Below are 27,855 nucleotides of genomic sequence, written 5' to 3' on the forward strand. Positions count from 1 at the left end.
CGGGGCATGAAGGCGGCGGCGCGGGAGGCGCGGCCACCCCGGCGTTTGCCCGGGCTTCGCTGGGCGCTGCCGCCGTTGCTGCTGCTGTGTCGCCTGGGCCAGGTGAGCGGCGGAGGGCCCGGGCGGGCGAGGGCGGGCGGGGCGGGACTGGCATCCCCGGCACCTGCCCGCGGTGCCCGCCTGCGGGGCTCGGAGGGCTGGCGAGGGCCCGAGTCCTCGGAGCCCCGTCTTGGAGGGCTCGCGGGAACCCGGCCCGCCGCGCGCGACCGAGCCCCTTACTCGGCTGCCCCGCACCCCAGGGCGGGCGCGGGCTCCGTGGTGCCCGAGCTTTTCCGTGGAAGCCCCCCCTCCCCCCCGGGCTCCAGGCCGTCTCTGGCCCGCCCTTCCCGGAGCTGGTCCCGTCTGGCCGGCCCGGCTCTCCCGCCCGAAGCGGCCGGAGGGGGCGTGTGTGCCGCGGGCGCCCGGCGCGGAGCGGGGCCAACCCGGCCTGCAGGGCCCGAGGGGCCGGGCCGAAGGGCAGCATTGGCGGCCGGGGCGTGGGGCAGGGCCGCCGGGCGGGGGTCGAGGCGCGGGGCCTCCGGGCCGAGGACACCGCTTCTGGGGAACAAAGTTCCCACCCGGGGAGAGGGGGCCGCTCGCCGGCGTCCTTCCAGCGGACCTTCCTCTTCCCGGGGAAGTCACTCGCTTCCCTGGGGGTTTATTTCGTGCTTGGTGGACGACGGCTCTCCCCCCACCGCCCGGGGTTCTCGCTTCGCTTTTTCAGAGAATGCTGCGCCTGGCGTTTTGGTGGCCGAGCTTTCTGAAAGCGCCGTTTCCCCTTGGGGATATTCCCACTGGGGGGAGGGGCTGGGCAGCTGGGAGACGGTCCCACTTCGCAGATGGGGAACTCGAGGGAGAGAAGTGAAAGAGCAGACGCGCCCAGCCCTGGCCGCGGGTTCGTCCTCGCAGCCTTCTAGGAGCCCGCTAGGGTCTTGAACCCGCAGTGGAAAGGGCCTGGGTGATACCCTGCTGTGCATGAAAACCTAGCTTGTTTTATCCGGAGAGCAAGCTCTCCGGAGATGATGTGTGAAACCTGGGAAGTGAATGCTTGTCTGAGGATGGAACCTGGTTTAAGGGAAAACTTTTCAGGAAAACCCAGGATTGTCTGGGGAGCAGAAACATCAGCTTTGGGGCAGCCGTACAGCCCAGCAGGCAGTATGAGAAGGAGCTGTGGTTGCTCATGTCCCCGCACAGTGGTCCTCAGCAGGCTTTGAACAGGCTCTCCTGAGGGAGGGCCTGGGAGGCAGTGTGACCTCCTACAGAGAAGAGGGGATCAGGTGTCAGAAGACGCTCCGAGGCCAGGCTCCAGGGCTGCACCAGCTCTCCAGCCCCCTCCCTCCTCAGGTGATGGCTTTTGGAGGATGAGTGTACCACCACCTGCCCCATAGATTGTTTGGGGCTTCCACTGGCTAATGTCTGCAAGAGCTTTGTAAACATTACAGGGTGTCCAGATGGGATTCTTGTGAAGGTACAGTGTGTATGACTGCCTCCTCCCTGTTCCTGTAAGGAAATTCATGGAGAGCAGTCTATGAGACTAAAAAAAAAAGAAAAGGCCTTATAATTGAAGATCTCTTCCACCAAAGTTTATACTAAAGAAATACTTGATCTTCACTTATTTTTAATTGAGTACATGTATATTTTATTATATTGCATTATTAATTTTCTTGCTTCGGTCGTGGTGGTTGCTAGCTGTGCTTTTGAAGCAGCGAAAAATTTCTTGGGTAAATTTATTTCTTGCCCAATCCTTCCTTGGATTTCAATAGCATATTGCCACTCCGCACTTGTCCCCTATTCAGATATTTCCTTCCTCTCTAATTTGTTCTGTAGAAATGCAGGAGGACTCGATTTCTCATTTTTTGGCTACCTTATAAAACAGGAAATCCAAAGGGCTCCCTGAAAAGCCATCTTCAAAATTCACATTTATCAGTTCAGCTTGATGTTGGATATTTCAAGGAATCAGTGCATTTTGATCCGGACTAGACTTTTGAGATAGCCGAAACCTCTCATTTCTTTTAGATGAAGATATTGAGGCCCAGAGAAGACAGTGATCAGGCTGCGGTCGCCTGGCAAGACAGTAGGCATGCTGGGACTGGGACCTGGGTCTCCTGCCCTGTGCTTCGTATTTTCATGATGTTTTTGTGTGTGTGCCGTGTTTTCACTTTGTTCTTACTTTTACCTGTAGGCACAGCCCTGCCTCATGGTGTGTCCTCCTGAAACTGTGGGTGTCAATTGAGCTTTTCAACATCAAGTCATATTTGAGATTGGAAGTCATATTCGAGATTTTCAAAGCTGGTGTTGTTAGGAAATGGGGGTGAAGGCATCTGACTACCTCTCTGACATTTGACTGGTTCTGTGAGGCTTGGAGGGAGGGAGGGAGGGGAAGAGAGAGAGAGAGAGAGAGAGAGAGAGTGAGAGAGTGAGTTTTAAAATGAAATCAACTAGCAGGTTAAACAGACAAGTCACAGAAATGTAGCAGCTCTGTTTGGGCTTCTTGAGGACTGGTGTGGAAGTTGGAAAGCTGAGATGCGGGAGGGCTCTGCTTCGTGGGGCCGAACAGCAATTTTTGAACCTGGCATCTCATCCCCTTCTCCAAGACAGGAAGGCCGGTCGGAGATGATTCCAGCCTGGAGACTTTGCTGGTTGCAGTGTCTGACTCCACCCATCCTCATAGCTTTTTTGCACACTAATTTTGGTGTATGTGTATGTTTTAGGCAGTGTGACAAAGCGATTTTTCCCCCTTGCCTCCCCTTCTCTTGAGAAATGTAGTCCTGACAGACTCTTTATGGAATCAGCTTGATAGTGGGCTGCTTAAAAATGAAAAAAACAAAAGCTGGTGACTGACAGCTGTTTTGTTGGTCTTATAGTGTTTTGGGTTTGCTTTTTCTGTGCTTCCTTGTTTCCTGGGGAATAATAACCATTTGTGTTTATTATCTATTATAGCTAATCCTTAAGCCTACTTACCTACCTGCTTCATTCAGAGTACAAAAAATATTTTGACTCCTCTTTATATTGCTTGTTAAATTCTCATATGGGTGACTTTAAATATTTTTGTTTTGCTTCAGAACAACAACGGAAAAACCAAAGGGTTATGTTTTGTTTGCAGACAGTTTAAGAAAACAGAGCAAATTGGTTTATGGTTAGACTGTGACTTTGAGCTGACTTCAAGTTTAGCCCCATGATAAAGATAACTGTGGAATACCCAAGCTTTCCTAAGCAGAGAGAATGAATCCTGGCTCCCAAGTGAGCAATTTTGGTCAGTGGAGAGGTTATTTAGCTCCTAAAAGTAATTTTTGCTTGGGGTTGAGGCCTAGGCAGAGTTGCTGAGTGACTGTAGGCCTGGGTTTAACCAGCACATAATCAGCAATTACTTCTGAGTTCATTCACTGCTCAGCCAAGGGAATTATTTTGAGTGCAACGTAAGAGGCAATTTTCTGTGCATTTCCCTTCTAACATAATGCTGCTGGTAATATTGTAATTAATAGGTAACATTATATGTGGCAGGCACTGTGCTAAGGGTTTTAACGCATTATCTCATTTAATCATTTCAGGAACAATAAGAGGTAGGTGCAGTTAATGTTCCCATTTTATCTGAGAGAAAACTGAGGTTCAGAACTTACCAAAGATTCATGACCGGTACGTGGCAGAGCCAGGTCTGATGTCTCCACTGCCCCAGTGTACTGTCCTGTACTGTGAGAAGTCATGTGTTTTAGAGAAGATCTTTAGTGTGCAACTGAGACATGAGGTGACAGACTTTTGTGGGGCCTGAATCCTGATGGGGCTGGGAGTCATTTCGAGTTCTCTGCATCCTAAACCCTGTAGCATCTGCTCCATTTGTAACACGGACAACTCAGGGACCCTCTTTCCTGTTCATATTTCCTTGGGAGCCTGAGTTTACCAGGCAAGCTTGCCTTAGTGGAGACAGAATGGGGTCTGGAATGGGAAGACCTGGGTTCGGGTCCTTGCTTTGCCACTTAGTAGCTGCACAATCTTGGGCAAGTCACCTCACCTCTGTGACATGCCTCATTTCCTTATCTGAAAAGTGGGACTAACAATTCCTGCTTCATGGGAAGATAGAAAGGATCAACTAAGATAGAAGACGAACTAGTATGTGAAATCTAAGGCATGATTCGATTGTTAGTTGTGGCAGCGGCTATTACATGAGGAGAAGAGTGTCTTCAAACCATTAGTAATTCATATAAGAAATACTCATCAAACGTTTTCTGCAAGGTTGTACCTGGTGGGGGTATGTGTGCAAAATGAACTTAGCTCAGTCACAAAACATTTTTTTTAATGTTGAAAATTATTTATTTTAGGGGGTATTAGTAAAAAAAAAAATTGTAAGTTGCATATCAAGCCCATGATTTTATAGGTAGAGTGAGGCTATCTGTAGTGTCATAGTAAATCAGTTTGTTTAAGTTTAACAAAAAGTTCAACTCTGAAGAAAAATACTGAGTCAATAATTATGTAAGGATGATGCGGTTATGTCAAACTTGTGCAGGTGATACACTGCTTAAGTTTGGAAAATGCAGGTATGGAGTGGAGGCCATCCATGGTGGTGAGCACGAAAGGCAGCCTGCCTTCATGACTCTTATACACATCACTCAAGGTGACCCCCGCTAACCGATCACATCTGTGATACCAGGTGTTCTTGTTGCTCCTGCAGAGAAACCGCTTGCCAGAGGAGTGGTGATGAGAGTAACAGGGCCTGAGGGTCTCTTAAGTGGCGATCCCTGGGAACGGTGGCTACCTCAGACCAGAGAGGGCCACAGCAGCTTCTGTCATTACCTCCTAAGGCTGGCTTTCCATTGGCTTTTCTGGTGACTTCTCTTAGGACAGGAGCTGGAGGAAATTGGTTATTACTTCCTTATTAGTGGAGCTGCAGTCCTCCTATTGTCTCAGAATTTCCATGGAATGTAAATGCCTGGGTGAGGGGTGGTGGTAATGAGACAGCAGATGGGGGGCATTTTGAAAGCAAAGTAGTGTCAGCTCCCACAGAAGGTCTAATTTTAAACATGCAAATAATTTTCAGTTCCACTTTTCCTTCTTCCTGTTAGAGGGAAGCTGTACCCTGTTGCCATTTTTGAGGCTTGAGCAGACAATGTCGTTTTTATGCCACAAACTATCTCCTTCTCCAGGGCAGGAATGGGGTAGCGGTTTTCTGGGTGTCTGTGCTGGGTCCCAGCCAATTGTTACTTAATGGTTTAGCACCAATAGGCAATCTATGTAACACAGTGGTTCTTTCTCTTTCTGGGGAGGGGGAAGTATGACACCATTACAGAGTACGTAAAAGGGAAGAAGCCTGTCTTCCCAAGAGATGCACATATTTACAGTTTTGTATCCAAATTCAGGGGTTTCATAGAGGCTTTATGAAAACTCGTGAAGCCCAGGTTAAAAACCCTCCAACCTGAAACTGTGTTGCTTTCCTTCTAGGAAAACGTGTTTTTATGTAATGTAGGCAAGTATCTATGTTCATCGATGTAAAAAGTTACATGAAAGGAAACAGTATATATACATTGTACTCTAGCCTTTTAATTTACTTAGTTATCTTGGAGATTATTTCAAATTGTACCAATAGCTTTAAGCCATTCTTTTAAATGACTGTGTAATATTGTGATGTGTAAATGCACCATAATTTATTTGACTGTTCCTCTATTGGTGGACACTTTAGTTTTTTTTCGTCTCTTCCTCCCTCCCGCTACAAATCGTGATTCAGAGAATGTCTTTGGTGCATAGTTTGTGTAACCATCAAAGCAATCTCCATAGCATGAATTTTTAATTTTATGATTGCTGGATTAGAGGGTACATGCATTAAAAAATTTGATACTGTAGTGAAGTTGTCCTCTAGAAACATTGTCCCAGTAGGTACCTGCCCCCATAGGTTTGGACAGTGTCTGTTTCTCCATACCATCAGTTAAATTGGGGATTGTTAAAAATTTCAATATGTGTCAGTCTGAGAGATGAAAAATTGTATCCTGTTATTTTTATTTATGTCTTTAATTTTGAGTTAGTTGAGCATTTTTTCCTTTGTTTTGGTCTTATTTGTATTTCTTTCTTCCTTTTTTTTGTTAACTCCTTGTTCACTAAGAAAATTGTCTTTTGTTATGGATTTGCACAAGCTCTTGGAATTGAGGAGACTGTTAGTGTTTAGGTTCCTGTTTCTGTTGCAAATATATATCTTCCAGCTATTTTAGATGCAGCCCTTGTTCCGTAGGAATGCAGAGATAAATAAAACCCCCTTGGATGGTGAAGAGAGTATATAGTTTGGAGTCACGCTGCTGGTTGGGATCCTGGCCTCACCACCTAACTAGCTGTGTGGTCTTTAGCCCGTGTCTTAACCTCTCTGATCCTTGTTGTTCACATCGCTAAAATGCTCACACAGGGTAGTTAGATAAGTTAAGTGAGATCATATTCTGTTAAAGTTCCCTGTAAATGGATATAGAAATATAGGAACAACTTACACAATATTCCATTTACTCAAGAGTTAGATTTTAAAGTTAGGGCAAGAGACTATAATTATGAATTGTCAAAATTGTGCTACAAAGTCTTTTAAATTGGATTTAAAAGCATAAATCCACAGTGGATTGTCTATAGACATGCATGCATGTATATGTACGTATTAAAACGTGTAATGTGGAGCAATATAGGCCTCCCGATAGCACAATTTAAGTTATATTTCTCTTTTAACAAGTGAATACAATTAAATTAATATAGGTTAAGTGACCATGAGATGTGACTAAAAGTGGCCAGTGTGGTTCTAGCCCCAAAGGAGCACAGGGATATTGGCCATGTCCCCCTCTCCCCACTCCCCCAAAAAACAAAACAAAACAAAACAAACACACACAAAAAACAGTCCTTCCTGCATTGTCTTGAGCATTTTTCTTTCTCTTGTAACCTGGCCGGCTTGGCTGTGGTCGCCTCCCGTCTCTGGGTACATTTTCTGTTGGGCCACAAGGAGTACTTTATGCCAACAACGGAAAGTTTAAAGGCATAATCCTTGGCTGTAATTGCAGGAGATGGGAGGCTGAGGGCGTCTGTGCTGACTGTGCCACCTGTTTCCATGGCAGCAAAGTGATCCTGCATTTCCTGCTGCTGGCTGAGGGGCCACCTCATTGTCATGTCCTGTGTCCTGGGGTTCCTCCTTCCCCACTGAGAGTGGACCTGCTCTGGAGGCCTGGAGATGGAGACCTGCGGGGTGGCTGTGGGGATGGAGGGAGATCTATTCTCAGTGCTTGGAGGCAGACAGGCCTGATTCCTCTATTTCCTCCCTGTGTGACCTTGGGCCAGCTCTACTGATGCTTGGAGTCTCATTTTTTTCTCCTCTGGAAAATGGGGACAATAAGAACTCCTACCTCATAGGGTTGTTGGGGATTAAATTGATCTGCATAACAAGATCTTACCATGAAATAAATCTACCAAAGATGTTGGCTGTTGTTTTATTACCTTATTTTACGGGGACACTGACATAATTTACTACTTCAAAAAATTAAAAAAAATTTTTGCCTTCTACTTTACACGGCCTTTATATGAGCTTATTCAATCTTTACAGCATCCCTGTGAGTTTGTCATTGCTGTTTCCACTGAAGGTATGGCTTAGGCTGGCTTGTCCAATTTAGGTGTCATCTGTCTTTTGCACAATAGTAATGTACTTTCATAGTGTTGCCCAGTTTTGAACATTACTCAAATTTAGAATTAGCTTACAAGAGGCAAATTGGCGGTCGAGTCCCCTAGTTTGGTTCATACATAATCATTAGGTTGAACCGTATGAAATTACTGTTTTTGGTACTTTGACTAGCGTATATAGTTCCACCTAATGTGTTCCAGAAAATGTGCTTTTAAAGTGAAGTTCGGAAAACCAAATCATAGACTTGTATGCTGTAAAGCAGTGTATTTAAAACTGTGGGTCATAAAATCACTTCAGTGAGTTATGGCCAGCATTATAAAGTGGTAGAATAGAAAATAGCAGAATTTTTCCTACTGCAAGTAGGAAGTATTGTGTCAGGAAACTTGTTTCAGTTATACATACGTGTGTGTGTGTGTGTGTGTGTGTATGTGTGTGTGTGTGTACTGAATTCCATATAAAATGAATTTCTTATCATGGGTTCAGTCATTGCCCCTCCTCCCTTCTCCAAAGCCACCATGTGTAGGGGATGCAGCGGTGAAGGTGCGGGGTGCGGGGTGTGGGGTGGAGATGGGCTTTGTTTCCAGAGGCAGTGGGAAACCAGTATGAAGTCCCAATTATGCCTTGTCAGTGCCTCTATATATAGCTGAAAACCCTCCTGCTGTCGCTGGTGCAGGAAGGACCAGCTCCTGAACTTCTGAAGAGGTCCCTTAAGAAGGGAGTGATGGACTGGAAGCTGAGGCTTAAGTAGCTGCCCTTCTGGAAACTTTGGGGGGATTGCCCCTGCTGGACAGCTCTTGGCCATGCTCTGTGTTGTTTGGTAGATGAGTTTGGTAGAGAGCTAACACTTAACTGTGTTGTGTACTTTGAATGAGGTTCCAGGACCACCTGAGGGGTGCTGCGGCTCTGAGGGGTCGTCACCCATCTGGTGCGGAGTGAGGACTCACACTCACAGCCCGACTCTTACCTCCTGGTTTGCTGCCTTCAGCCACATTTATCTGCATGGGACTCACGCTGGCCCCTGGCTGGGGGCTCTTAACCCACTTGGCTGGAGGTTGGTTCGATTCCCTTTTGAGTCAGTTTAGGCTTTTTTTTTTAACACAAAAATTTTGAAAAATAACTAAATACAAGAAGAAAGCAAAATTACCTGTAATCTTCACTCCTGCAAAGTTAACCCTGGTACCATTTTGATGGGTGATCTTATGCGTGTTCTGTCTATCTGTTTATACTAAAATAGCATTACCTTCTACACATACTTTGTAACTTACATTTTTTTTACCTAATTTCTTTTTAAAATAATTGTGGTAGATGCCTCCCCAGGGACACGCCAGGAGACCACAGCATAAACCTGAGGCTTCTTCCTGTGGAATCTCTGTTACTCAGTGGAAAGTCTTTTGAAATGTTTTTTGAAGACAAACATGGGCGTATTGTAGATTAGATACCAAATTTGTATCCAGAAGTTTTTCAGCAAATACAGGAGACAACAAAGAAATCTCTACCCCACAGACCCTCGGGGAGGTGAGCTCTCTCTCCAGTGCTTTTCTCAGGGGCAGTTTGTGAAGTAGGGACAATAGGATGCAAACATTTCCCTTGCCAGTAAATATTCTTGTATAACTTTTCGCTGCTGTGTCCCATTGCATTATATGGAGGCACCTTATTTCATTCATCCTGTGATTCATCTTCGAGTTTGTTTCTGAAAGTTTGTGCTGAACACTGTTCAGATGACTTTTTGATTAAGTCTCTGAACCAGCACCTCTGATGATGGTCTTAGGATAAATAGAGATGATAAAAATAACAATCGCAGCCAACACCGGTTGGATATTTATCATGAACTGTTGTCAGCACTTGGTTCCTATTAACTCATGTAATCCTATGAGGTAGATACAGGGAAGGAAACTGAGGCCCAGAGAGTTATAATCTGGTCCATGGCCACACACTGGGTCAGAACCTCACCCAACTGGTGTGGGCTTCCTTGGGGACACGAGGGGGAGATGGACAGGATTGTCCACGTGGGCCAGGGTGTGTGTGAGTCTCTGGGAAGGACAGCTGGCCTTGAGGCCCCTTCTCACAGGTGGGAGAGTCATCGTCCTGTGGGATGGGTGGCACGTTGACACCTGCTGATCAGAGACAGGATGTGGCGCGATTAAATCCTCCCCGAAGCCCAAGAAGATGAGTTATCTTAGCCATGGATTTTAGAACCTGGAGCCATAGTGGCGAAGGCCACCTGGAAATCTGAGGCCTTGGCCCTGATCCAGTGAATGACATAATGGCATCTTCTAGGGGTCCTGGCCTTCCGGTTGTGAATGCATTTGGATTTCGCAGAGTTTGAAATTGGGCATGGATGACATAAGTTCAGGGTGTCCTGTAAGAAAAGCAGCACGGAGACGGGCACAGGCTTTGGGGTTAGCAGAGGCTTGGATCCAAATCCATGTGCTTCTCTGACAGCCACATGACCCTCTACCTGCCCAGGTACTTAAGAACCTGTTATGGCATCTTGAAAATGAGTAACAATTGCCAGGCCACAGTATTAGGGATAAGCGAGGGAAGGTGTGTAAGGCACCCAATCCATATAGTGGCGCTTAGTAGGTGGGTCCTAAACGTTTGCTCCCACCTCAGTTATCTTTATTAACATGCCCCCTGACTTTAGGGCTGCAGTTGCCATGTGCCCGAGATTTGAGGAGCCCTGCTGTGAGGTGTCCCTGTTGTCCTATACTCACTTTGAATAACTATCTCTAAAAGAGAATAATGCTAACTAAGCGAGAGCAGGACATCTCAGCAGAGATCCCATAGCCACCAACAGCCTTCTCTAGAGGAGAATAATAGTCTGCTTGCCTTTTCTCCCTGCTGATGCGGCCATCCCAATCTGTCAAGTCCTTCAGGCAGGGCTTGTACTTAGTTCAAGAGCACCAAGCACACCTTCTAGGCCTAGCCCTCTCCAGCCTCCCTTGTGTCTCTTAAGTTGCTGTCCCGAGCCTGCTGCGTAGAGCTTGGCCTCATCACCAGACGGCGCCCATCTTCTGACTTCATGGCTCAACCCGTTCCTCCAGCTCATCTCATCTTGAAAACCACTCTACCTGACACCACCTTTCCCCTTCTTCTCTGATCCTGCGTTCTCATTATAGTTGACACCTGATGTGAAATTAGTTTCCTAGCTCAGACCTGGGCTTCTCTAAAGTCACTAGTAACCTCCAACTTGGCTTCATGGGTTCTGGCGACTGGGCGGCCATCCCTGTGATCGTGGACATCAGACAGCACGGAGTCACCTCTGTTGACCGTCTCACTCTGGGCTTGTTCCTGGGAGCGAGTGGTTAAAAGCTCAGGCCCTGGAGCCAGATGCCTGTTTGAGACTTCCTTGTATCACCTTGACCCTGTTGCTCAGCCCCTCTGCGCCTGTTTTCTCATCCATAAAATACGATGATGAGGTGACTCAGCTCTTGGGTTGTTACAGGAAGTACATAAAACCAGGTGTGTACCACAAAGAATTATTCAGCACATATTAAACATCAATAAACATTAAAAATGAAAAGAAACGACTTGTCGGGTGTGGGGTCAACCTGCCCCTGACCATGTAGTTTCCTTTCTTTTGGAAGATGCACGCACAGTGGCCAGCATTCGCTGCCCCCTGGAAGCTGGCATTTGGGCTTTGCAGCTGTCTGACACTGTGGTCGGGGTGAATGGGCACTTCTCTTCTCTAGCCTAGACCACGGCTTCTCAACCTCAGCCCTTGACATTTGGGGCCTGAGAATTCGTTGCTTTGGTGGCTGCCCTGTGCGCTATAGGATGTTTAGCAGCCTCCATGGCCTTTGCGGGCAAGATGTCAGAAGCATCCCCGACACACTCACTTGTGACAACTGAAAATGCCTCCAGATATTGCCACATATCCCCAGAGGGGAAAGCGCCCTGGTTGGGAACCATTGCTTTAGGCAATGCTTGGTTTGAAGTAATGGTGTAGGAGGCTGCCTGTGCCCTGGCCGTCTTAGTGGGGGGACCGGCTGTCCCCCCATTCCCGTGTGATTGTGTTGGTAACTGACTTCCCCTGGTGCGACAGGAGTTCTAAACAGGAACATTTACAGCTGTGACAAATATCCAGGTGTCCAGGCCTCAGGAGAGGATTCACATCCGATTCCTTGATTGTCAAGTGAGCTCTGTTTAGGGTTCCTGTGGCCGAGCAAGCACTGTGCCGGGAGTGTCGGCACCCGGTGGAATTCCTGTGTCACATTTCTCCGTGTTCTCAGCCTGGGTTTCCTCCTCCACAAAGTGGGAATAACTGACACAGTTTCCCCACCCTGGCGGTGGTGGGGGCAGGGGTGGGGGGAGCAGGGGGAAGGAAGCCAGTGTTGATGTGATATGTGTGGTGCTAAGCTCTGCTGCAGGGGATGTGGGGCTGGGGCCAAATGTGCCAAGTTCTACACAAGGGATAGACCCAGTCAAAGGGAGATCCCATTACAAAGAGATTCACTGCCAAGTTCCCCCTCCCACTAGCTCCCTGGAGCAGTTTTCAGCTCTGCGAGAGTGTAGAGGCCCCAGGGCAGAAACCTAGAGCTAATAATGCCTTTTAGAGCCAGGGGAGGGAGAGCAGCAGGACTGCAGCAGGAGAGGCAACCCAGGAAACCCCCTGGAAGGGGGATGCTGCCAGCCAGAGGCACGAGCCTTGGCTTCCTGGACGCTCTCTGTTCACACAGCTTTTCAGGAATGCGTCCCTTTGTGAAGCCAGAAAAGGGCTTCCAGCTCAGTGTGGGTCAGACCTGGTCCGGACATGCTGCTGTCTGTTCTTTAGCCCAGACTCCAGCCAGCTCTTCCGAGGTGTCCCCTGTAGTGTCACACACAGTGGGCTGGGCTCTCATTTCACCCGTGTAATTCTCATGTCCATTTTAGAGATGAGGCACAGAGAGGGCATGTGGCTGGCTGGTCCTTCACCCGCTTTGACTGCTTTGTGATCCAGAGCAACTTCGGAGCTTTCAAAGCCTGAATTTTCTTGAGTGTCAAATCGGGATAAAGGAGCACGTCAGAGAGTCGTGATCAAGGTCCCGTGAGAAAATGTTTGCGAAGCCCCAGCACGGTGCCGGGCATTCCGAAAGGGCTCCCTCAATGCCAGCTGCTGTCCGTATTATTGTTTCAAGGATCAGGGAATAGCACAGGGCTCTTGCTTTAATGAGTTTTTCCAGGAGTAGGACTGGTTTGCTCTGATCTAGTCATAGAGCCTAACTCAGGCCCTGTTCGGTAAATGTTTGGGGGTGCAGCTACTGGGGTGGGGGGAGGTAGCACCTGGGGAGGACAAAGCCTGAGATTCAGGATTTAAAACAAAACCACCCTCAGGGGTGGAATGGGTGATCTCACTGTTGGAAGGACCTCAAACCAGCTCAAACCAGCCGAGCTCATTGCCACAAACCTTGGTAGTTAATCATTGCTAGTAAGAAGATAACAGGGATCATTGCCTCCAAGAATGTCACAGTGAGAAAGGGCCTAGGGACACTTGGGGAGGGAAGACAAATGGGTTCTGGTTTGTGTCCACCTTTAAGTGATTGGTAGGGACTGCCCGGGCTCTGCATAGAAAGATTCTCAGACCACGAAGGATGGCCTAGCTCAGCAGGACGCAGTGCTGGGATCAACTAGTGATGTCTGCCATGGCCACAAGAAACACGGGGTGGTGCCCATGCTGTTAATTTGCTCTCTCTGGTTATAGCTTTTGACACTGAGGCTTACAACTTGCTCACTGGAAGCTCACCCAGTAAGTCAAAAAAACCACAGACTTCCTATCTCTTTTGGAAGGGATCTTTTAAGAGTGTCCGATTCTTTCATTTCACCCCCAAGAATGTGACTTGTGTGTGTCTTCAGCGAGGAGCCGCTTGCTATCTCAGAAGGCAGCGTGTCCTGTCTTTGGGCCTCCCTCCCAGTGAGTGCTCACATCATGGAGGGGAAGGAAGACTCACAGCCCCTTTAGGTGGGCTCTTCTCAAGCATGGCTGCCCCTGGGGAGCTTTTAGGAACTGCTGATTGGAGGCCCCCACTCCTGACCAGTGGTCCACACCAGCCCAAGCATTGTTGTTTTATTGTAATTTTTCCAAACCCCTCATGTGAGGTTAATGTGTAACCTCATGTAGGAGGTGGAGTTGAGAACCACTGAGACCAAGTCTTTTTTTGGAAACAGGCCCAGAAAGGGCATGATTGTCCACTGTTATGTGGCGTTAGTGGCACAAGGAGAAGGAAAACCAGAGGGAAAAGCCTTTGTGAAGTGCCAGCTCTACACCAGGCTCTTTCACTTTCCTGCTGAGACTCTTCTTGTCCCACAAGGTTGTGTTCGTCCACTGCTTAAAACGCTCTGTGCCTTCATATTGCCCTTAGATAATCTCAGATGGTGGCCAGCAAGACCCTGACCCTCAGATCAGGTGCCCAGACCCTTCCCTCCCCTCTGACTCTGTCCACCCTCTATGGGCTCCGATCTCACGGCCTCTATTATGGCGGCAGCTGGCACCACCCCGCTCTCCCTGGGGGGGGGGCAGTGTTCTTCCCCAGATCCTCCTGGCTCCTTCTCAGGCCTTAATTTGTCCTTGCCCACACCCCTTATCTCATTATCCTGTTCATTTCCTCAGTCCCCTTCACACCTGAAACTATCTTATTAGTTTACTATTTCTGGTTCCCCACCCTCTGGAGTATGAACTGCAGGAGGCAGGGACCCTCCTGTGTGCTCCTCTGTTCCATCCCTCATGCCCAGGACAGAGCTTGACTCAAAAAGATGTTTGTTAAATGGACGAGTTGAAAGAACAACCATGCCATGGAGACGGTGTTATCCCCAAGGTCCAATCGACTAGAATGCTGGTTTGCTGTCTCTCAGTCCCATGTTATTTCCAGTTATTTCATAATATTTTTACCTTTTGCCATGACAGCTGGGGGGGGGGAGAGATAGAGAGAGAGAAAGATTGGATTGAGATTGGAGGGGATCACAGTAATCCTTGGGGATGGGGTTTAGCTTGCTTTAGTAAAAAGAACACAGATTTTGAAGTTCTTTGGACTTGAGTTTGAATCTCAGCACTGCTCTTGCTAGCTGTGTGATCTTGGGAAACTACTGAACCTCTCTGAAGCCCAGGTCGTCTTGTCTGCAAAATGGAATCACAATACTAGTGAGTAACTGTTACTGTTTGAACGCTTTTTTGTGTGTCAGGCACTGTGCTAAGTGCTTTATATGTTTCAATTGAGTGAATCCTCATGACCGCTTAATGAGGTGGTTCTCTTGCTTGTCTTCATTTTATAGGAGAGGAAAACGAGATACAGAGAGATTAAGCAACCAACCCGAGGTCACACAGCTAATCAATCGGGGAAACAGGGTCCAAGTTTTGGCAGCTGAGTTCTGGAGTCAGGGTGTTAGGAACTGATGAAATCCTGCCCAGTGGCCCCAGAACTGGTGTTGGTGTGAGGCACTCAATACAAGTTAGTTCCTCCCCACCTTTAACCTTTACTCACAGTGACATTTAAGTTTTTTTTACTGTTTTGTTCTCAACTTGGTGACAACGTACCAATTTCCTGTCTGCTGAAGGGGCTCACTTCCAAACACAGCTTCTGTTGACAGGACCTCAGGGAATGCACCTTGCCGGCTCCAGGGGTGTCACTGTGTGTTGGGCCCTGGCACGCAGGGAGTGTGGGCAAATGAGTGCATTTTCCCATTTACTGAGTGTCTACTTCGTGCCAGACATTGTGACGATGGCTAATAAAAACAATTAAAACAGTAAACCTCACTCCTACTATCCCAATTCATCAACCTTTCATTTTCCAGCCTGGTTACCCACACCCTTTTCTTGGTTATGATCATTTTAGTTGGAGATGTGGGTTTGTGACTGTGATGGGCCTGGGTTGGGTGTCACCTTGCTGAGGCATTTTCTGGGAGGACTTGCCCTGTTTTGATAAACGGAAATGTGAACAGCCAAAGCCGCATTTCAAGTGGCTGCTTTATTTTGGGGGTGGGCAGGACTCCATCTCGATTGTGAGACAGGGAGGCTTTAAAATGAGTTTGGTTTTCTTTTTTAATTTATTTTTCCTAATTATGTAAGAGTGGTGTAACAACATTAAAAGAAATTGAGAAACCAGAGAAAGGGGGAAAATAAAAAACCAGCCCAAAGCCCCCCTCATCACAGAGCTATTATAATTTTAAAGTAGTTACAGCTACGATGTTTTTTTCTAGGTGGCTTCTTATTATTTAAAATAATTGTGATCACGGAGCAGGGATAGTTTTAGGCTCTTTAATGCCAAAAAGCTAAGTGAAGAAAACATTTTTTTCCACGGTGATACATGGATGGTATAACCATAATTTTTAAGAGCTGCAGGATACTGCATGGAATGGATGTACTGTAATTCACTTAACCTTTTTCTTATTTAGAGATTTCAGCAGTAGCCAATTTCTCACGATTGTCAGTAGTGCAGGGGTGACAATCTTCATGCAGATTGCCTTTTCTATGAAACAGAAATGATTTCTTCCGGATTAATTTCCAGGAATCTTTATAATCTTTGACACCATCTGCCGACTAGCTTTCCAGAGGAGGTGCACTGTTTACATTGCCATTAGAATGGATGAAACTGCCTGTTTCATTATGCCCACACTGGCACTGGGTGTTACCGTTTTTTAAAAAACAAATTTAATATTTACATTTGCAGACATGCCAACCGGGTGGTGTGGTGCCTGCCTCACACCGCGTTTTGACCGTCCGTGACGCAACATAGAAGCTGTTTTGTGTGATCTTTTAAAAAAATTCATTAGTTTTCTTTTTATGCTCTCGAAAATGTCAAGCCACTGTCTACTGCAATCTACGTTTGTCTGGTGGTACCCAGAAAAATTCTAAGTGCAGCCAGGCACCAGCTAGGCCTCGTTGTCTATTACCTGACTGCAGAGATAATCAAGTGTATTCATTTCATTTTTAGGGCTAATTTTAGGGGTGCCTGCTCTCCAGTACCTAGCTTTAAACTCAAATTCTGTGATGGCTGGATGGACGTTTGCAGCATAGAACGTTACTGAGCACCTACTAGCTATCTAGACCCTTGTGATGACATCTTAAAAGTGGTAGCAGGGGCTTGCACACAGTGGAAGGAGAAAGGTGAGTTTTGATCAGGTTCCCTGCCCCTCCTCCACCAGCTGCCTTTCTTCCTCCACCTAAATCAGTCTGACAGTGTGATGCAGGTCAGGATCAAGAACATTGTGTTAATAAGGATTTAGCACACAGGAAGTCCTGGGGCTCCTGCTGTTGGTATTGACACCACAGTGGCCTGAGAGGTGGGGATAGAAGAGGAGGAAGATAGGCCAGTCCAGGTATCTTTCCTTGAGGAGGTTCCAGTTTAGCGGGACGGATAAGATGGGCTGGCTGGAGACAGTTTCAAGTCACAGACAGTGCAGGCGTCAGGGAAACAGCCAGGAGTGGAGGCAGGAGTAAGGCCAAGCGAGTCCCCTTGGTTGCTGTTTGGGGGTGAATATCGGGAGGCCAGGCCTGCAGTGGGGAAGACTCGTTTTTCTACAGGGAGGGGGTCACGCCTGGCAAATTCAAAGTGTCTGGGGCAGGTCAACTGGGGACTTGAAGGTTTCAGATGTCTGGTAGGGTTTAGACCCTATCATGGAGAGAACGAGGCATCATGGGAGGATTTCTTTTCAGATTGTAAATATCAATCATTTTATGGTTTTGTTATGTTTTTTAATGGCAATTTAAAAAATAACAGCTTTACTGAGATATAATTCACACACCATGAAATCACTTTTTTAAAGTGTACAATTTAGTTGTTTTTATGTTCAGAATTGCGCAACCGTCACCATTATCTAGTTCCAGGATTTTTTCACACTCATTAGCAGTCATTCCCTAGCCCCCCTTCCCCTCAGCTCCTGGCAACCACCAATTTGCTTTCTGTTTCTTAGAATTTGCCTATTCTATGTATTTCATAGAAGTGAAATCATACAAAATTTGTCCTTTTGTATCTGGCTTATTAGCCTAACGTTTTCAAGGTCCGTCCTTATTGGAGCATTTAAATACTTGATTCCTTTTTATGACCAACTAATATTCCATCACAGGGCTATCCCATGTTTTACTTCTCTTTTCACGAGTTGATAGACGTTAGGATTAATTCCACTTTTGGGCTATTACAAATAATGCCTCTGTGAACAATTGTGGACAGGTTTTTGCGTGGACACATATTTTTAATGTGGGAGGATTTTGAACTGGCGTTTGGAGTCTTTGAGCCGGTGCTGTGTGCAGGCCTGTGTGTGTCCCTGCTCTTCCCAGGCCAGTCTAGGGCAAGCTTTATGTAATAATAGGCAGGGTCTATTATTATCCCCTTTTCGTAGGTGAGGATACTCAGGTTCAATGCCATTAAGCCAGCTGCACAGCTAGAAAATGGTATATCCCAGCTCTGTCCAGCTCCGAGCCAGCCAACACGCCCCTGCCCGGGGGAGGCCAGGTTTGGTGGCCTTGCTGGGAGGGGCCTAGAGACTGAGTGGCACTATAGAGTGACAGTAAGCTGCACGGAGTGGGCGGTGCGTGTGTACCTGTGTGAGTGGGGTACGGGGTGGGGGGGGGAGGGAAAGTGTTTCAGATGCCGTATGGTCAGGACCTGGTGTGTAGATGTGATGCAGAAAGAACACTGACTTGGAGTTACGAGAGTGGGTTGGATTCTTAGCACGACCTTTGTGACTTTGGTCTAATCTTGTCTCCTTTAAGCCTCACCTTCCTCATCTGGAACCTGGGGCTCTCCTAGCCTCCTGCCTCCCTCCAGACCATTGTGAATGGTGGGGGAGAAAGGCGGGAGAAGGGAGGGGAGAAGAGGAGAAAGGGGGTGCAGAGCTAATTATCTAGGAGGCGGCGGGGGGTGGGAGTAGGGGGACATGCAGCAGGTGCAGGCAGGTTCTGGGGGAGGAGGTAACTTGCCTGTCTGGGAGGACATCCCTGCCCATTTGGGGGAGTTCTGAACCCTGTGAAAGCCGCTACCCAGAGGCTAATGAGCTGGTTATAATCCAGAGACTATGGATTTTTTCCTAGTGTTTGAATTTGAGCCTTTGTTTCTGGGAAGAGTGTGGTGTTGACCTACCCCCAGCACCAGCAGCCTCCCTCCTTTTTCCCCCTCCCCCAGTACCTCCCTCCCTCATTGTGACCAGGCATCACCTTAAAGCCATCGAGGTCTTCCTGGGTCCTAGAGGTCACTCGGGAGGCCTCTCCTATCTGGGCTTGTCTCTGTTCCAGTGTCAGGTCTGACTGTCCCCTTTATCACTGATGTGCAGCTTGCCTGGGTTTTGTGAAAAGCTTGTCATTGCCAGTTAGAAAAAAAAGACAGAAAGCTCCCCTTTAGATTTGGCGTTGCAATGACTTGCTCTTGTTCTGACTCCAGTATTTTGCTGGGTTGTTATGAATCAGTCACTTAATTTTGTGTTTTTTTTTTGAAGCGTGACAAGCACATTTGTCTTAAAAGAGAAGCTAGGCTTATGGGATGCACGTTAGATGAGCTTTTCTTAGACGAAGTCAGAATCCTGCTCTTAGCCCCATCAGAGAAGCGTGTGCTGTGTTCTCCTGTGTCCTGACTGTGAGGACGGCAGGGAACGGAGGTGTGAGAGCCTTCCTCTGTGCGTTTCTGCTCTCTCGCCTCCAGTAAGCAGCTGCTGGTCGGTGGCTGCCCCTAATCGATTTTCATCATGAAGCACAGTCACTGTTCATGTATAAAATTGGTCAGGCCCACGCGTTTCATTCAGAGAAGGAAGAGACCTTAAGGATCATCTAGTGCAAACCATTCACTTCGCAGGTGTTGAAACTGAGACCCAGAGAAGGGAAGCGACTAGCCCAAGACGGCACCGCTGGTCACAGTGGGAGACCAGCTTCCGGGTTCTTCCAGACACCAAAGTTCCATTAGCGAGCACACAGGGTACTCAGGGAACATCCTAGCTTTGACCTGTTTCTAATGATGCAGAATTGACTTTCTGGGGGTGGAATTCTGATGTGTTCTTCGTGATTTGCTGGGGGGAAGTCTGTTCCTTTTGGGAAAGAGTCGAAGCTGTCTGCTGGATTCTGTCATCTCTGCTGTTTTTGGCCATTTGAGGGCAGGGTGACCATGCCTAGGTCCTGGAGGTGTGGCTTCCAGATGGCGCCTACCTGCCGCCCCCATTCATTGTGTTTGCAGCCAGTGGAAAGCCAACCCGGGAACCAAATGAACTTATGGTTGGCAAAACTGGGAGGCTGAGTTTGGGAGGTGGGTTGGGGAATGAAAGGGTAGGGTTCCTGCTATAATAAAACTTGCTGATACAACGTTGAAAGTCATTGTGTTACCCTCACCCCAGATAAGTCACACAACGGGCGGTATCAGGGTGACAGAGCTTCCCCCCCATGAGAACACAGTGAGATGAACTTTGTGTGGCCTGGTCGGGTCAGAGAAAACCAAGAAGCTGTGGGTTCGAAACAGCCTGACTGTTAAGCTGTGAGGGATTGCTGAAATCGTGGATGACTGTACAGTACTGACAGATGCCTTGAAAGAACGATTAACGATGTGGGAAAATGTTCATCAGAGAAGATATTTAAAGATGTGGGCTACAGAATGACAGAAGGTGTAAACCCAGACTTCAGACTCAAAAATGTGTTTCGTATGGATGTGTGAGTGTGGTGTTTAACAGCACGTCTGGCACACCTGGGTCAAGGCTGGCCAAGCTCTGCCACAGAATGGCCATGCGCCCTTGTGGGCAAGCCCCAGACCTTTACAAGCTCAGGCTTCTGGTCTGTGCTGTGGGAATAGTACTTTAGCTCCGGGCTGTTGTGGGAATTGAGTGAGATGTCTGGGCCTTCAGGAACGGGGCTCCATGCCTCCAGCCTTGACCTCCCCAGGCGAGTCATGGCATAGTGGCTAAGTGGTCAGACCAGACCATGTTATCTGTTGCTCCAAGCCCATCAAAGCCCCCAGTGCCTCTGGAATCTGGACACACATACTGTGTGGGCTCACCACACCACATTTCTTGCAGTTTTTCCAGTGCGCCATGCCCTTTCCTGCCACCAGACCCTTGCCCACACTGAAGTAACTCTTGGTTTTTTTTGTCTCCCTAAATAGACTGGGCTCCCCAAGGGCACCTTGTCCCAGGGCCTGTGTAAATGTTTGTCGAATGAATTGAAGAGGTGGGACTTGAGTTGGGCCCTTAGGAGCTTCGTTCCAGGAGGCTGGTAGGAGCAATGGTGGTCACTGCTGCCTGTTCAGGGACCAGACCCACTAGGCACAGCAGAGATTGGCAGAGGCACCGCCTGCCCTTGAGTGTTCCTTGTTGCACAGGACCCACCACACATTGTAAGACATTTGATCTATGAGGTTTGATCGGTTTTGATACTTTTTATAGCTTGGGGCCTTGTGCTGCTTTATAAGAGAGATCCATTAAGACCAAGCCTATGCGGTGACAATGTCCGTAGGTAAGGCAGCCGGCATTGTGCTGATGTGAGACGAGAACTGGAGTTGGAGGCGGAAGGCATCCTGGTTTCTGTGTTCGGCCTTTCCACTTGCTAGATTGGCGATCTTGAATGGAGTGACTTAAGGAAGGAAGGCAATGCTTACCAGAGTGTTCCAAGTTACTGCTTTTACGCACCGTATTTTCATTAGTTCTCATAGCAGGGGTGCGGCTCAGAATGTGATGGGCCATCCGTGCGTGATTGGTGTTGATGAGCTGTAGAGAGTCGCGGGGGCTCGGGCAGACAAGGAGAACATGTCCTGTTGGAAGGGGAGCGCCGGCCCCCACCAAGTTTTCAACATTTTTTTCCCGGTTTTATTGAGACATAATGGACATATTTCACTGTATAAGTTTGCAGCATGATGGTTTGAGTTATATATATGTTTATATATATTGTGGAATGATTCTCACAGCTAAAATATATATAACCTCAAATTTACTGTTTTAACCATTTTTAAGTGTATAATTCAGTGGCATCGAGTACATTCACAGTGTTGTTCACCTGTGACCACTACCCATTCAAACACTATTTTTTTTGTGTGTGTTTTACTAATTTCAACTCATTTAATCCTCGCTACAACCCAGTGAGGTAGCTCCGATTTTTAATCCACTTTTGAGAGTTGAGGCATATGAGTTGCAGAGAGGTTAAGTAACTTGCCCAAAGGCCAAAAACTAGTTTGTGTTGGAGCCGAGATTTGAACCTGAGGGAACCCAGCGTTGTCAGTTGTTCTGATTCTTAAGAAAAGTTGGAAATAGGGAGTTTTTAATGTTAAATTTCCTGCTTTCAAAATGTATTGATCAAATTAACCAAACAAAACACTGCTAGGGTCCAGTGACATCCATCTCCACTGTAGGCTGGGCATAGTTGTCCCAGTAGCTCAGTGCTGACTCCCCCTCCCCCCACACCTCCAGGACCCAGGGAGATCATGTGCCTGAAAATCGATTGTAAGCTGCGGAGAGCAATATAAACGTCAGCCATGGGGTTAGTAATAATAGTAACAATAGCCAATATGTGTACTGAGAGCTTCCTGTGAGCCAAGCCTGCTCTGAGCACTTCCATCCTCACGAGAGCCCTCCGAAGTCAGGATATTGTTACCCTCCTTTTGCAGGTGAGGAGACGGAGGCACAGAGAGCTCAGGCACCTTGTCTGAGGTTGCACAGCTAGGAATGGGGTCAGGATTAGAACTCAGGCAGTTGGGCTCCAGAGTGGGCCTGAGACACTGTACGTATTGCCTGTGCTTGGGCCCAACGCTGAGGAATTCCCAGGAATGGGGAAGTGACACACATCTGTGAAGTCCTGACAGTGCCAGGCACTTGCTCTCACTCTGTGACATTTAGCCTTCTCAATAGCCCCGAGGTGCTGGTGGCCTTTCTATCTCACAGATGTGGATACCCAGACTCAGAGAGGTCTAGGGCCCTGCCAAGATCACACGGGGAGGGAGTGGCAAAGCTGGCATTTCACCTTGGATTTAAGGGAGCCCACAGTCGTCTCTCTTCCACATGGGAAGGTGGTCATGAACTGATTTTCAGTTTATGAAAAAATACCGCTGAGAAGGGCAGTAGGGAGGCTCTCGGGTAGCTCTGTTGAAATGACTGAGCTAGAGCAGTTTCCTTTGGGGTGTGTTTCAGTGGCTCTTGGGGGTCACATGGGCCTAGGTCTAAAGCAACTTGGGGACATGGGCTGGGCAGCACTGAAGTGGGTCTTCCTGGGGTGAGCGCCATGCTGGCTGTTGCCCCGGTTTTCCTTCTTCTTCCTTTTCCTGTGACTGCTGGGCTGGTAGCATCCCTGCAGGCCAACCTTGCTTAGTCTCTCCGTGGTGCTAATTGAATTCGCCACAGCCCAGAGTGGTGTTTTCAAGGTTGGCATCTAGGAGGCTTTGTCGGAAGGTCTAGCCAGACAAAATGTTGCCTGCCGTTCCTGTTCATTCAGCACCGTTCCCCTGAGCGCCTGCTTTTGTGCCAAGCTGTGTACTGGGTACCAGGGGAGTCAAAATGGAGTGGACTGTCCCTGTTGTCAAAGGACTCATGATCGATCTGGTGGGGACACAGAGGGGCAGCAATGCCACCTTTAGGGAGGAAGGTCTAGGCAGCAAGCAGGACGTGACAGACAGGGAGTGGGACGGGAGAGATGCACCTGGAGGCGGCTCTGGGAGAAGAGCCTCCACTGTGAGTCCCTTGAGCGAGTGCTTACGGGTCTCATCCATCTTCCTCTCCCCAGCACCTCGCTCCGGGACTGCTGGGAATGCATTTCAAGGTTGCATTCAAGGTGTCCAGTCCTATGGGACAGAAGGTAAATGACAAGTGAAACGAAACTCCATTTGGGCCCATGTTTGTTGTCACACGCCACTTTAATTTCTTCCAAACACGTGGAATAGGCAGACCTATACCAGGAGGACAGTGAATCTCGTGGCCATGTAGCTGCACATTAGGTGTGGACAGCAGCCTTGGAGCCCAGCAGCATATGGAGGTCCAAGGTGAAGGCCAGCATTCTAGTCAGAAGTCGGATCCCTGCTGGTTCTTGGTACTTGGTACTCAGTACTCAGTACTTGGTAGGCACTTGACAGCGGTTCACAGATGAGTGACTAGGACCTGCTGGAGGAGCGGGTAGCTGAGGCTGGGAGCAGCCCTCTGCTGCCCGGAAGCGCTCAGTAAATACTCCTTAATCATTTCCTGCCTGGCAGGCCCTGTGGTGTGCCTAGGAGAGCTCTGGTTCGTGTGGGGGAGGGGGTGCTAGTCATTTGTGTGGCCTGACCTCCTGTCCTCTGGCTCTCTGGGAACTAGGGTGGCGGCACCAACCTGCAGAGGCGGCAGTGACAGCATCGGCGTGGGTAAATAAGCAGTGGACACAGCCAGGGAGCCTGTTGCCAGGCAGCCTCTGGGCTCAGTGAGCTAAACAGAAGCATGTGACGCACCCTGCGGGCAGCCACCCAGGGACTCTGGGAGCTGGGGGCCTGACTCGGACACCTACCCAGATCTCCCCTCCCCCACTCTCTTCAGAGGAAGTGCCGCCCCCAGTAGGTGGTGAGGACCCTTCCTCACCCCAGTCTCGGGGATCTTTGCTTCGACTTGGGTGTTTCTCTGAGCTCAGGCGAGACGCTTAGCCAGGAGCCTGGGATTTGGTCTTGCTGAAGCTGAGCTGAGCAAGTGGGTTCTGGAATGTTCAGGGGCAGCCAGAGTGTCCATGTGTCCAGACAAAGGGGGCTGTTTAGGGCTGAAGGATCCATTGGATTAAAAAAAAAAATGCAGTGTGTTGCAGAGTTAACAGGTGGTTGCAGTAGAGACGGGGTTGGCTTGTAAAGTGGGGGTGCTGTTTGTTCCTTGGCTGTTGTGGGACCATCTCTTATCCCTTTTCTTTTTAGGATCAATTAAGAGTCCCCTAGGGTTCTGAGGATACCTGTGGATCTATCTCCTATTTTGTGGGGGGAAAAGAAGGGGTGTTATGGTCAAGAAAGTTTGAAGAACTCTGAGCTAACCAAAATCAAACAGGTGTCTATCCTGCAGGACTTCTAAGAGCCTTCGGTATGCTTATGACTTTTTAAGCGGGAGGGGGATATAAAATTCTTGTTTTCCTCAGGTTTTTGTTTTACCTTGTACCTGCTTCTCTTTTTAGAAGTAGCTCACGAGACTGGTGTTTTCAGGAATACGATGCAGGAAACTTATTCATTCACGCAACACATATTTCTTGAGTACCTACTATGTGCCAGTGACCATTCTACATGCTTGGGATATATTTAGTGACTAGTTCAGACCAAGAGCTCTACCCTGGAGGAACTTACATTCGTGCAGAAGCAATGAACCGATCTTCATGGAGCACCTACTATGTGTCATACAGGCGAATTATCACACTTTATCCTGTTTCACCCTCACCATAGCTTGGTCAGATAAGTGGGCCATTTTACAGATCGGGTAACTGAGGCTTTAAGCGGTAAAGTGACTTGCACACTTTGGTTGAATTGTCCTTTTTGGATTATGCCTTTGAATTGCAAGAGGAGCTGGTGAAGAAAGGAATGCGTGGAAGAGACATCAGGGCCTGTGGTGGGGGGATTCCAGGCCTCACTGCTATACCACCATGTTCCTTTACTGAGGTCCGATGGAAGCTCTTCTCTGAGGCTCTGATTCAGGTAGGGAAAGACGTGCTTCTTCGGGAACAACTGGTTTGTTTTCTGTTCTGGGCACCGAGAATCTCATGGCTGATCATGTTTCTCCTTGGCTGTAGCCACTAAGCACCTGAGAGCTAGATTTGTGGCCCGTCTTGACACTTCTGCAGCAAGAGGCCATATGGCACATACTTCTCTGTGTGATCTTACCCCAGCTTTGTTGTTTTCCCTACACTTCTTTTCTCTTGGCCTGATTGCCTTGATTGTTTATTTTATTCTTTTACGTTGTTTGTATTATTCTAAGCCACCGTAAGTCCTTGGTGGATGGAGCTGAGTATAACTCCATGTAAAAAATAGTGGTAAGATGCCTGTGTGAGATCCCCAGCGAGCCTGTGGGGAGGTCTGTCCACCGCATGGCGCTTTTCCCCATTAGGACCCACCCCAGGAGCCAGGTCTGTTTGCTTTTGCAGCCACTGTTTTGTGGGTGCCACAGGAAGCCAGGCTGGCTGGAGTGGCGGTCTCAAGTGGCTTGAATTGACCTGACTGTCACACACAAGGCTGAGGAAGGCTCTGACTGTGGATTCCTTTGGGGCGGGGGTGGGGTGGGGGTGGGGGTGCTCGGCTGCTTGTGGTGCTTCGGGTTCCAAGCGGGGTCAGAGAAGGACAGGAGGAGCAGGTGGCACTGAGGAGGAAATGAGGCCTGGGGAGATTAAATGACTTTCCCCACTGGGAGATGCCTGAGTCTGCACCCCAACAGAAAACCAGATGGCCCCAAGGAGACCTCACCGAAACTTCTGTGGGGTAGGTGGCTGCATGGGAATGGGAAAGAGTTTAGGATTCTGCACTTGGACCAAGAAGCTTGAGTCCTGGCCACAGCTGTGTGCATATGGGTAAGCCACCTTTCTGAGTTCAGTAGCCTCATCTTTAAAATGGGCACCCTAATTCCTGCCCTGCCAGCCTCAGGGCACTGTTGTGAGAAAGTGAAGGAGAAGATGAACACGGAAGTCTTTGGTGGGCAGCACTGTGCCTGTGTGTTGTGTTCTGCCTGCGTTGTGTACACTGCTGCTGCTTCTGGTAATAATAATAGTAACGGTGATGATAATAAACATTTCAGGAACACTGGCTTGTGTACTGGTCAGTGTGGTAAGCTTTACAGACATGATCTGAATGATTGCCCAAAACAAGCAGATGAGTAGGGACTATGATAGCCCCTTTTTACAGGTGGGAAAGATGAAGTCATTTGCTTAAAAAAGATTAAGCAATTTGCTCAAGGTCACAGAAGTGTTTGTTAGTAGAGCCATAGTTGAACCCAGGCAGCTGACCCTTCAGCTGAACTTGTCACCACTGTCATATAGGAAAGGGCGGAAGCCCGGGACCTTTTTGATCTATGCATCACCTAGTGTGGTGTAGGGACAGTACGGACCATCTGGGGCAGGGAGTTGGTGTGGGGGGACGTGGTCCCCCGAGGGACAGTAGAACCTGGGAGCCTTGGGTGGCTGAGCTCATCTCTGTGCTATAGACAGGTTTCTCACCTGTAAGATGGGGCTATAATAACATGTCTCATGGGGTTAAATGGGAGAGGGGGTGCATAGATGCTTGCACATTGCTGTAAAAATGTCTGTGATTTGTAAATGACATTCTGCAAACTTGCAGAGTAGATGTAAATTAGTTGGAACGGCCACCTCTGTTTTTATGTATCATCTCTTTGCTTTTTTTTTTTTTTTTCTGATCACTCACTCCCATTATCTGGCAATAGGTCATCTCCGGCTGGGCAGTAGCATCCAGCCACTGCACTCTCGCCACTCTGAGCAGGCCACGGAGCCTTGCTGACCCTCCTTGTTCTTAAATGCGAGGGGGGATGCTACCGGTGCTCTTACCTGCATGCACCATGTCTGTGCTCTGTGGGACACAGACAGCTCCTTGCTGAGGCCTGCCAGCTGCTGAGGCCTGCCAGCTGCCAAGTCCTGCTGCGGGGAGGGACAGGGATGAGAGTGAGTGAGGATAGTCCAGTGTGTCCTGGTTTTTCATAGAGCTCTGGGCAGAGACGCCAGGCTCAGCCTACTTGTGAGGCTGTCAGGAAGCAGAAAGCCATAAGACCCTGTTGGACTCCTGGGAAGTCTTACGGTTTTAAAAGTACTCTATAAACTGTAATGCACTTTAGAAATGTAAGTTAGTTCCTGCAGTGACATGGAAGAAAACAGTGATGGATCTAGCTGGCTAGGATGGAGAGATGTGTGTGAATTTGATTTATTTCTGATGAAAAAGAAACTTGATACTTATTTATGTGAAATTTGGAAGTAGAGAAAAGCCCAAAATGGGAAATAAAAGTCATCTCTAACCCTAAGAAGCTATATCATTTAATATTATAGTGCATATGTATTCTTCCAGGTTTTTTTTTTTTCCCCTCCCTCTGTATATGCAAAGGGATTGTAACTCTTTACATTCTGGAAACTTCAACACTTACTTGTTTTCTTTGTCCAGCCACTTTGTTGAGAATCCATTTTGCAAAATCCTAGTATAGTGCCAGGGGTCACTTATACCCCAGGGATGTTGCTGGGCTTGGGGCTGGGAGCAGAGGGGCCGGGAGAGGCAGGAAGCCCTGGGTCTGCCGCCAGAGTTGGAGAAATCTTAAAAGTGAATTCTCTGGGATGAGGGAGTGGGGGCGGGGGG

At 48.2% G+C, this 27,855-nt stretch overlaps 1 protein-coding gene across 4 annotated transcripts in view; it reads left to right on the forward strand.

The window, feature by feature from the left end:
• The first annotated feature begins 6 nt into the window (after positions 1–6).
• Positions 7–27,855, forward strand: part of PTPRJ (protein tyrosine phosphatase receptor type J) — a 181,084-nt gene continuing 153,235 nt past the window's right edge. The window contains exon 1 of one of the 4 annotated variants that reach the window (XM_019656471.1): positions 7–102. In XM_019656471.1, coding sequence (XP_019512016.1) covers positions 7–102 — 96 coding nt within the window. Of the gene's footprint in view, positions 103–24,438; positions 25,210–25,935; positions 25,987–27,855 lie in introns of those variants that run through there. The other 3 variants (XM_019656470.1, XM_019656473.1, XM_019656472.1) reach the window with 3 other exon arrangements.

This window comes from Hipposideros armiger, unplaced genomic scaffold (assembly GCF_001890085.2).
Source record: "Hipposideros armiger isolate ML-2016 unplaced genomic scaffold, ASM189008v1 scaffold_258, whole genome shotgun sequence".
Lineage (NCBI taxonomy): Eukaryota > Metazoa > Chordata > Mammalia > Chiroptera > Hipposideridae > Hipposideros > Hipposideros armiger.